The sequence below is a fragment of the Erythrolamprus reginae genome, chromosome 3 (assembly GCF_031021105.1).
Source record: "Erythrolamprus reginae isolate rEryReg1 chromosome 3, rEryReg1.hap1, whole genome shotgun sequence".
Classification (NCBI taxonomy): Eukaryota; Metazoa; Chordata; class Lepidosauria; order Squamata; family Dipsadidae; genus Erythrolamprus; species Erythrolamprus reginae.
In genome coordinates, this window is record NC_091952.1 from 107,403,520 (window position 1) to 107,414,009 (window position 10,490).

A 10,490-nucleotide genomic window follows, 5' to 3' on the forward strand; every position below is an offset into this window, starting at 1 on the left:
AAAGACCTGCAGGTGAAACTGGTTCACGTCTGTAGAAGTCATTTCCTCTTTGGACAGCCTTTTGACAATTAACCTGCCTGCAAAACAAAACTCCCACTCCACCCACCCACCCCAAAAAAGTATTCTCCAAAAAAAAAAAAAAGAAACCAAAATTGATTTAGCTTTTCCCAATTTGCAGCGGGGTTTTCCGGACGCCTATTTTTATCTTGACAGCCAAAAAAGCGCTGTTTAAAAATAAAAATAAAAATGCCGAAAGAGAGGGAGAAAAGGAAGCCTTGGACCAATCAATATTTTCAGAACAAGATGGCTAGAACACGACTTTTTGCGTCAAGGAACCACTTCTCAGCACGCGTCGCCAGCTTAACGCCTTATATGGGAGGTGTTGATCGACTGTCGTCTGGGAAAGCAAATCAGCGGACGAAAGGCGGGCACGCGAAGCCCCGCCTCTCGTCTTTATAAGGGATCCGGTCCGATCGACGCTAAAGCCTCCTGTCGGGTTGAGACGTGTGGCTCGTAGCGGAAGAGCATGCAGAGTGTAATGTTTCTGGCGTTCCAGCACGACCGCAGCCGAATGGAGAAAAGCGCTAGCCGTTGCCAAAGCAAAGAAGAGAAAAAGGGCAAGATGAAAAAACCCATGTGAGTATTTAAATCGAAAGCAAAATTAAAAAAAGGGGGGTAGTGGTGGCTAGAATGCTGCGGTCAGCATCTTTTAGTCAATTCAGTTTATTCCAGTCATAGACTCGAGACAATTGTATTGAATAGTTTTTGACATAGTTAAACAGCAATTGCTTTATGTTAGTTTGGAAAAAGCCTCGGGAAGATAAACTTTTTCCCACCTTCCGGACAATTTGGAAGCTTGGCAAAGCACGTTTTAAGCAAGGGCTTTTTGCCTTTGCACGATAGATTTATTTATTTGTTTTGTCAAGTACATATTAGACATATGTGAAGATATAATATTCATATACATGATACTAGTAACAAGAAAAAAGAAACATTAGCTATAATAATATTCATATATGCGATACTAGTAAAAAATAAAGGAACCATTAGGACAGGGGTTGGAAGGCACAACTGATTTATTACATAAATATTTCAAGTACAGGATATGTGCCTGCTCTACCCAAAATGACTAATCTCAATAAATTAATTTTTGGTTTTCAACACCTCTGTATCTCACTGATGCATAGGTGTTGCCTGTATGATGCATTAAAACAATGGAAGCTTACAAGCACTTCCTCTTGTGTTTGATGCTGTGAAACAGTAAAAATAGGCTGTATTTTCCCCCTTTATCCAATTGCTTTGGAAGCATCTAAAAATGAAACAAAGGAAGTCCTCCCTCTAAATTCTGGTCTGTCAGTATTCTAATTCACTTAAAAGGCTAAAAAAAAATTGGAGGCAATTTTGATCCTTAAATTTTTTTTTTTTAATCATATTGAGTCATACAGTTTGGCTACTATCCCAGCCCTTGAGTAAATAAGGTAAATTTTCCATTAGTATGGAAGGTGAGTGCTGCTTCTGAGATGAACTCTTCCTTGTTTTTGCTGATTATATGAAATATTAAAGTCCTGCAGATGAGTGATCTTGATTCGATACTAATCACTACAGAGAATTAAAAGTGTCTTCAAATGAGGATCCCTTGGAAGATGAGAAAAAAAATAATTTGCTTCTGCAGAATGTGATCATTATGACTGATTTAAAACTAATTCTACATTAGGCAATTTGAAAGTAGGATAAAGTCCAGAATATAAAACTGCTTTTATTTGGGTCCCTTTGCAACAAAAAAAATTGAACAGGATTTCATATCTTACCTTTCTACTGATTGATAGAAAAATTATAGCTCTAAATATATTGCAATAAATCTTAGACATACTATTTACTACTGAACCTGTATTCTGGAACAGTCATTGTTGGTTCACTGCCACAAACAATATGTGAGAATTTTCTTGCAAATGAATGGGCTAGTGAGCATCAAGCAACTCACAGCATTGTTGTGTAATATTTCTTAAATATGGTTAATAACTTAGTTCACATAATTCATGTCTCAGGGAATAAAGATGTACATGTGCATTAATTATTACTAGCTGTAATTAGTAAATTTCCAAATTGATCTGGGAAACCAATGCTATAGCCAAGCTATGCTAATATTAAGTTAATGCAAGCCGAACTCCATATATAGTTATTATCTACATATTTAAACTATATGTATTTTGGTAAGAGGACAATTGAACTTATTTATACTTTCCACCTTTATTTTAGCCTAAAAGATTGGAAAGCAAGATTGAATTACTTTCTGCAGAATTCCTCCAATTCTACCAGTGCAAAAGCTAACAAGAAAGGACAACAAAAGACATGTTTTAGGTATGTACTTCATATTTCACATTGATGAATCTTTATATAGTCAGATTATTTATAGAATCTGTGCCCTTTGAAAAACCTTAAACAATGTTGTCTTTCTTTTTTTACAGACCTTCTCCTGAAGAAGCTCAGCTGTGGTCAGAAAGATTTGATGAACTTCTAGCTAACAAATGTAAGTTGCCTTAAAAATAATTAACAAACATATTTGCTAAATTTTAGAAAAGTGACCCAGAAGGGAATTGCAGAAATACAACACATAGGCAGCCTACTTCATAGAAAGCATCTGGGAATTTGCCTAAAGAGATTTTTCTTGCAATCTGGGGCTCAGAAATTTAAGGACTAAACTAGGAATAAATATTCCTACCAAACTTAAAACATACATCAGAATTCTCAGTAGCTAACATTCTGGTTCATTCTGATCTGTATTTTTAGTTAGCCTTGTAGTTAATGGTCCTAGGGGTAAAAACTCCCATCAGTAGTTATAGAGTTGGAAATAAAGTGGTCTCAACTTTAATTGAAATTTGAAGTCTCAGGATCCTTAAGGTCTCATTCTTTTTAAATGGATCCTAGATACTTCATATGACATCAGCTTCCAGGGCTGATTCCCCCCCCCCCAACATTATTATAAATAAAAACACATTGTACTTTTAAACAACTGTAATACACACATTGATTAAAGATACAGAAGCTCTATTAACTTGTCAAGCTACGCAAAAGAAATCTTGATCCTGTTAAACTTTTTAATTGCATCCTATTTGCCGCAAAGTGGACTTTGCTGCAAAGTCATTCTTTCCATTGTGGCTGTCTTCCAAGAGTTTATAGCTGTTCCATAAACATGTCCTTCAGTTTAAAGGTTAACACATGCTATCAAAGTCCAAAAGAGAAATGTTCTTTTTAAAAAAACCACTTTAGTGGACAAAAGAGCACAATTGTTTAAATTTAGTTATCTACAATAATTTAAGTTGTAAAAATTGGCCAGCTGCTTCAGCTTACTTACGTTCTTTCTGACTTGTTCTGGTACATCTTTCTTAAACAATTTAGAGGAGGGATAGAAGAAAAATCCAAGGGCATGAGTGAAGGAAAGAAATGTGTGTGTTACATCTACAACATTCCTGGGATGCTTTGAATTGATCTTTTTCACATTTCTTTGCAGATGGTCTGGCAGCTTTCAGAGCTTTTCTGAAATCCGAGTTTTGTGAAGAGAACATTGACTTCTGGCTGGCCTGTGAGGATTACAAGAAAATCAAGTCCCCACAAAAACTGACAGCCAAAGCTAAGAAGATTTACAGTGACTTTGTTGAAAAAGAGGCTCCTAAGGAGGCAAGTACATTGACTTAAATTGCTCTTTTTCATTCCTTCAATTAAACCAAAGAAATGTTCTCAGGCTTTTGGTTTCACTGATAAAGAGCTAAGAATAATTCCCAAGAGAAATTTGCTTAACACAAAACTATCAATAAATTTTAAATGTTAGTTATAATTCTAATTAAAAACCCTGTTCTGTTATATATAGACATGCCTGTAGGAATAATTTGAATTTTGAGAAAATGTCTTCCCAGATTCTCTAATCACTTGCTCTTTCTCAAGTTCTATAACTTTGTCAATATACTGCTATAGGTTTAGGATGCATGACCAGAATTTGGAAAGGACAAACTGAATTCTTCAATATAATAAAAATATCAAAAAATATTGAACTCTCAGAGATATAGCATACAATTTTTTTTTCAGTAGTCGCTATTGGAGTTGTGCAATGCTTTAGGATTTGGAAACGGCTTCAATATATGCAGAAGTGTGAATATTATCATGCAAATAACTGTTGTATTTGTTTTAATGAGTTGCTTGTTCAATTTTTGAAGCACCTTTTCTGGAGCAAAATTAAAGCATTGCATAAATCCAATAGTTGCACGAGTAGAAGCATAGTGCATATTTTTAAAAGCTAAGGATCATAATTACTATGGCAGGAGAATTTGGTAAGAGGAAAGAAAATTTTATCAATCACAGTGTGGCTGTCGTCTACCTTAAATTGCTTTAGAGAAGGCTTCTTGATGGTTGGACCTCAGTTCTCAGAATGCTATGCTGTTTGTAGAGTATCATGTAGGAGGGCTCCAGAATGGGGAGGACTGCTTAAAAACAACTGTTCTTCAGTATACGTTTGCTTTCGCAAAAAGATGTATAGCTATTGGCGTCTCATTATTTGATGATGACCTAGCTCAAGGATTCAATATCCTGTAGCCCAGCCATTTTTGAAGAGCACATTATCCATGAAACTGTATCCTTATGAATTTCTTCTTGTATTACAGATCAACATAGACTTTCAGACCAAAAACAGTATTGCTCAGAGCATCGAAGAAGCCACACACACGTGCTTCAGTGCAGCCCAGAAGAGAGTTTATAGTTTAATGGAGAACAATTCCTACCCGCGCTTCCTAGAATCTGAGTTCTACCAAGAATTGTGCAGAAAGTCACCAATCAGCAGAGACTCTCAAGAGACATGAACTCGTAAAGCAGGAAGAGGAAGAAAAATCCAAATAATAAATTTGCCAAATAAAGGAAAGAGGACCATGTGTCTTTGCTGGTTCAGTGGGTCCGATGAACTGAATGCAAAGGATTTCTGCCCAAATGGCAATTTACAGTTATTCAACTGACGGAACTATAGTTGACTTGGGCAGACTAGCAAGTTGCCCTATTAATGTTTAAAGGTAACCACACAAACTGCTGGCCAGTTATTAAGGAAAGCTGATTTTCCTCCCCATATATGTTTTTGTATGGTCTTGTGCAGCATTGGACTGGTGTGGATCATCCAGCTTTGTATGTGAACTTGGATATGCTGATGCTCATAAGAAAAACCAGTGCCCTATTATATATATTTAAATATAAACAAGATCTAGGACTGTTCTTGCAGGCAAACCTTTTGTGAGATCTGTAAAATACTTTGAATAATTGGCTTTTGTTCCTAAATAGCCAGCAGTATGTAATCATCCCTGTATCAGCTTCCTTACGCAGGTTGTTCCCTGCAGATGTAGCAGATTGCTTCATGACTGTTACAACAAATACCAATATTGTGGTATGATTTATTTCAGATAAGAGCAATTGATTGATTTAAAGTACAGAGCATAATAATCTGCTACTTGGCTAGGGACAAATTCAGTTTGGTCATGTACCATTTGGAGTAAAACCTGGTCTAGAAGTCAAATGAATGCTGTGTTTATGTTTATACAGAGATTTGTTGTACACTCCTGTCAATGTTGAATGTACTGACTTTAAGGACAGGCTTCAGTGAAGTCGTCTTCTGTTTTGAAAAGCAGATGTTTCAATAAATTATTTTTATTTTATTAAGAACAACTTTTCTTCATTTCTCAGGGGTTAAAGTGGGGGAAGTAGATTATATAGGCTAAGCTTAACAACCATTCAATGATTTATCCCAGTATGATGTGTAAAATCAGGAAGCCACTAGAAGATCATTTTACTGCCCCAGTGGTTTCTTTGCCCAATTGCCAGCTAAAGCAAAAAGATTGAGCTATTTCCTGTTACAACATATAATGGCAAACCCAGGTGTAAAGCACCATAGTTCCATTTTCTATGAAAGGTCAAGAAAACACTTGCTGCAGAATTACCTGTGAACATGCAAAATTTAAAATATGAATACTCTGATTTCTCTTCAGATTGTATAATTCTTTCACCTTTAAAATAATAATAATAATAATAATAATAATAATAATAATAATAATAATAATAATACCCCGTGGATCATATAATGGAAGGCACAATTGCTGGGATGCAATTGGGGATTTAATCTGATGATATGTTTCCATCTGACTTTTAACCAAGTTAGTCACGTAAGTCACGTAAACGTTTTGCAAGACCCTTTCAAGGTCCTGTGAGGAGCTCTCAGCAAAGCTTACCTGATTTAACACTTGATTAAAAATCAGCTGGATACACTATCATCACAGGGTGACAGACCTTCCAGATAATCTGAAAGAAGGGAGAGATCATGCTCTGCAATTTTCAATCTTAATGCAAAGTAACAGGCATCCTGTGTTCTAGGGAACAATTGAGATTGGGAGAGCACTATTACTGTTTGCCTATTCTTGATGCAGGATGGAAATCTTTAAAGCTTTATAGAGCAATAAAATTATCAGGGATCACTATCTCAGAGTGTGGGAAAAATCCATGATTAAGAATATTTTTAAAACATTCCTTTCATAGATAGGTGACGGACGGAGGGAGAATGCCTAGAAAGTATGGAAATTGGTGTGTTTATATCATATTTCATCATATGTAAATCCTTATTTTCTCAATATGAGTGGTACATTTCAGGTATCAGGTTCCCAGTTCACTGAGAGCTAGGTCTAAACTTTGTTCAGTGCAAAAAGATCTTGTGTACTAAAACTGATTTGTAATTGAGTTATTTGGATTGAAATAGGTTTTTTGTTTTGTTTTTTAATCATTTGTGTAGTTCTCAACTATTAGAAGGTTGACACCGAGACATAGCATAAACAGTCTACTTTAAAGTGTATGGGCTCTAACTCCCCAAATTCTCCAACAATAATACTCTACTAAGGTTAGAGAAACAATGATTTAAACCTAAACCAAGGTTTTTTTTCCTCCGGTGATTTGAAGCAACAAGGGAGAAAGGTGTGATTTAAGCTTGTTTTAATTAATGCCATGGATTTTCTAGGCTTTTTAAAAAAATTCCTGAAATTTTCAACCTCCTCAAAAACCACTGGAAACCACTAAGATGAAGAAAGTTATTCTTTCTTAATTTATTTTGCTTGCTATTTTAATAAATGGGCTTGTATTTCCCTACAAAATGTCATCTTCAGCTACAGTATTGGTAACTTAACAGGACCACTTAGAAATTAGACTTCTCCCCCATTTGAAAAGGCATAAAACTACTGTAATTCTTTCCCTAAATCAGGATATAGATTTGCATTCTTCAGGAAGGAATAATACCCATCCCCAAAACATTTAGAAGAATTTTGCTGATCTAAGATACATATTATTGAAACATATGATTTGGCACTCCATATCATTAGAGTGTATGCTACATCATTAGGGATTGTTTACATCAGAACCTGCATAGCAAATAAAGTTTTAATCAGATTGACAAAGAGATTCACAAACCTTTCCATTTTACTGTTTACTGTATTCCATATTTCAATAAGGCCAAACGTAAGCTATAAACACAGACTTGGTACTCTGTGATTATAAATCTAATTCATAAGGATTAAAATGGACCAGGCCATATTAATGAATCATGGCTAAGCCCATATACAGTATATTATAAATCATACACATGAGGTTTTCAGATATTAATCTAGGCTATACAAATTATGTTTTAGGCCATAGAATAAACCGGGTTTTGGTTTCTTGGGGATGAAATTTTCCTTTCCTCTTTCCATCATCACCATCATCACATTCTCTCTCTCCTCTTTATCTTTTTTGACTACCCAGTTGCAGCCTTACCAAAAATAATAATAATAATAATAATAATAATAATAATAATAATAATTTATTAGATTTGTATGCTGCCCCCCTCCGAAGACTCAGGGAGGCTCACAATAAAAGTATTGAGCCATCTTGGTACAGTGGTTGGAATGCAGTATTGCAAGCTAACTCTCATTTCCACTGCCAGGAGTTCAATCCTGACCAACTCAATGTTGAGTCAACCTTCCATCCTTTCAAGGTCAGTAAAATGAAGACCCAGATTGTTGGGGAAAATGTGCTCAATTTGTAAACCACTGTAGAGTACAGTGAAACAATATATAAGTCTAACTGCTGTGTCCTGGTTCCCCAAAAATTAGACCCATCCCAAAAATAAGAACTGGCGTGCTTAAAGTGTGCACCTAATATAAGTCCTGCCTCAAAATAAGCCCTACTTAACTACCTGTGCAGCCAGCCGTCTGTCCATTTTGTCCAGTTGCTTGTGCTGTGGCCACAAGGCAAGGTGGGGGTGGGGGATGTTGTGTCCAGAGGACAACTGGGAAATGTGACCTGCCCCTTGTCTTTGAGTGGGAAAATAGAGAGCCAGGATTGGCTGGCTCAGCTTGGCAGTGGGAGATATAAATAGCTGTCAGGCGAGGCCATGTTGTTTTGCTGTGGGTTCCAGTTCGTTGTTGCACGTTGCTGTACCTTTCAATAAAGCCTATTAACAGTTACCAGGCCTACTGGTTTTCTTTGGGCAGATTCTACAGTGGACTGCTTGACCTGTCGTGCATCAACTTACAAAAGAGCAGGAGGCCAGTGTTGGGGTATGAATGGCCTGGTTGTGGAGCCAGTGTGGGGGTACCTGGGGCAACTCCACTATCCCCTCCTCACCTTTTCAGAATAATTTTTTAAATTTTTTCCTCCACATCATAAAATACAAAAAGCAATATACCTTCTCTTTTGTTACAATAAAATAGTTTTGGATTAGTAAATATTATATAATCAATTATACATTCTTAAATCCCATCTATTTAATTTCAGTTATCACCACACACCCCTTATTCCCTTCTTTCTAATTTCGTCATCCATATAAATCTCCATTAATGTCTAATTAAGTCTAACATTAATATTCCTTAAACTATTGGTAAAATCAATATCTTTCACATTTTATAATCTTAATATCAAAGCCGTAGTGACTTCTTCCTTCTTAGTGAAAATCTCAAAACTAAAAACCCTTATATCTAATTTTATCATTATAAAAATTATATACTTATAATTTATCAATTTAAAAAACAAATAAATACAAACATTTAAATTCATTACTTATTATTATGCCATTATTATATTTCATGAAACCCCTCTAGATAAATTAAAATTAACAAATAAAAACAAATACTTTGATTTTCAAATCTGTAAACCCCATTTAACACACTAGTCCAAATTGAATAAACTTTAGAAGTCTAAATTAAACCTACTTATGTCACCTTAATATATTCCATTTACTTATTTACTTCATTTACTTATAAATTTTATCAAAACTCATAAATCTACTACTGCTAAATGAATCAAAAAATAACTACTAAAATTTAAAAAACTATTATAAAGTATTATAAAGTATTATAAATACAATCAACCATTTTCAAAAAGCTCTTTTCCTTGTCTATATTTAATATCTGTCTCTCCCATCTTTTTATATCACTTCTTTTTATTTTTCATTTTCATTGTACTCTTCTTCTTCTTCCTCATTCATCTCGTCTTTAAATAAAAAGTCCCCTTTAAAAATCCCCTATTTGCAAATTCCTTGTCACTGTTCCCTCTAACCTGTGCTATGCACTATAGCGCAGGAGATTTGAGATCTCTGTGCAAGAATTTTCAATTCTGGCACAGAGGTCTCAAATCTCTCCCCCCCCCCCCCATGCTGCAGATTCTATGCCAGTGGCTGGAAAGGAAGAAGAAAGCTCAGCTTCCGGTCTCGCAACTTTTTGCTGAGGGCAGGAAGAGCAAAAAGTCGCAAGTCTGAAAGCTGAGCTTCCTTCAGCATTGGCGGTGGTGGCAGGTGAGTTTTGCAGCCTTTGGGAAGGGCTCGAGCCTGAGGTGGTCCTGCAGGTGCAACAGGGCCAGGCAGCTCTGGCAGGTGCGGGGCAGCAGGGCAGGCAGCGAAGGTGGCACCGCCAAGCAGGGGTCAAGCAGGAGGGCACCGGCAGTAGCGGCACTGGGCAGTAACCATGGGGCAGTGGCAAGGTGCTCAGCTGCGAGTGGGAGCTCCAGGGTGGAGGCACCGGCGGTGGTGGTTGGACGTGTTGCTGGACGCCATATATGCTGGTGCTGTGCTGGCATGGGCGTGTGGCTGGCACCTCCATCCCAGCCCAGTGCAGCATCAGCAATGTTCGACGGCTTGCTGACACTGTTGGTACCTCTGTCCTGAAACTCCTGCTTGCAGCCAACCGCCCCACAGATACTGCCCAGTGCCCAGTGCCCTCCCATTCCTACTTCGTCCCTTGCTTAGTGGCGCCGCATTCGCTGCCCACCCTACACCCACCACGCACCCCAATTCTGCAAGCAGCTCATCCCAGCTGGACATAACCCAAGATGTCCAGCTGGGATGAGCTGCTTGCAGAGTTGGGGTGCATGGTGGGCGTGGGGCGGATCCTCTGCTTGGCACATTGCCTCCTCCCCTCCTCCTTTTGCTTTGTTGATGTTTCACTTAGTTT

General features: G+C 37.1%; 1 protein-coding gene across 1 annotated transcript; it reads left to right on the top strand.

Annotated features, from left to right (window-relative positions):
* The first annotated feature begins 228 nt into the window (after positions 1-228).
* RGS2 (regulator of G protein signaling 2) lies at positions 229-5,694 on the top strand. Its single transcript, XM_070746330.1, has 5 exons — positions 229-636; positions 2,257-2,358; positions 2,466-2,527; positions 3,509-3,675; positions 4,653-5,694. Exons 1-5 carry the CDS (start codon positions 527-529, stop codon positions 4,845-4,847), a joined length of 636 nt encoding a protein of 211 aa, XP_070602431.1. The 5' UTR covers positions 229-526; the 3' UTR covers positions 4,848-5,694.
* Positions 5,695-10,490: the final 4,796 nt, after the last annotated feature.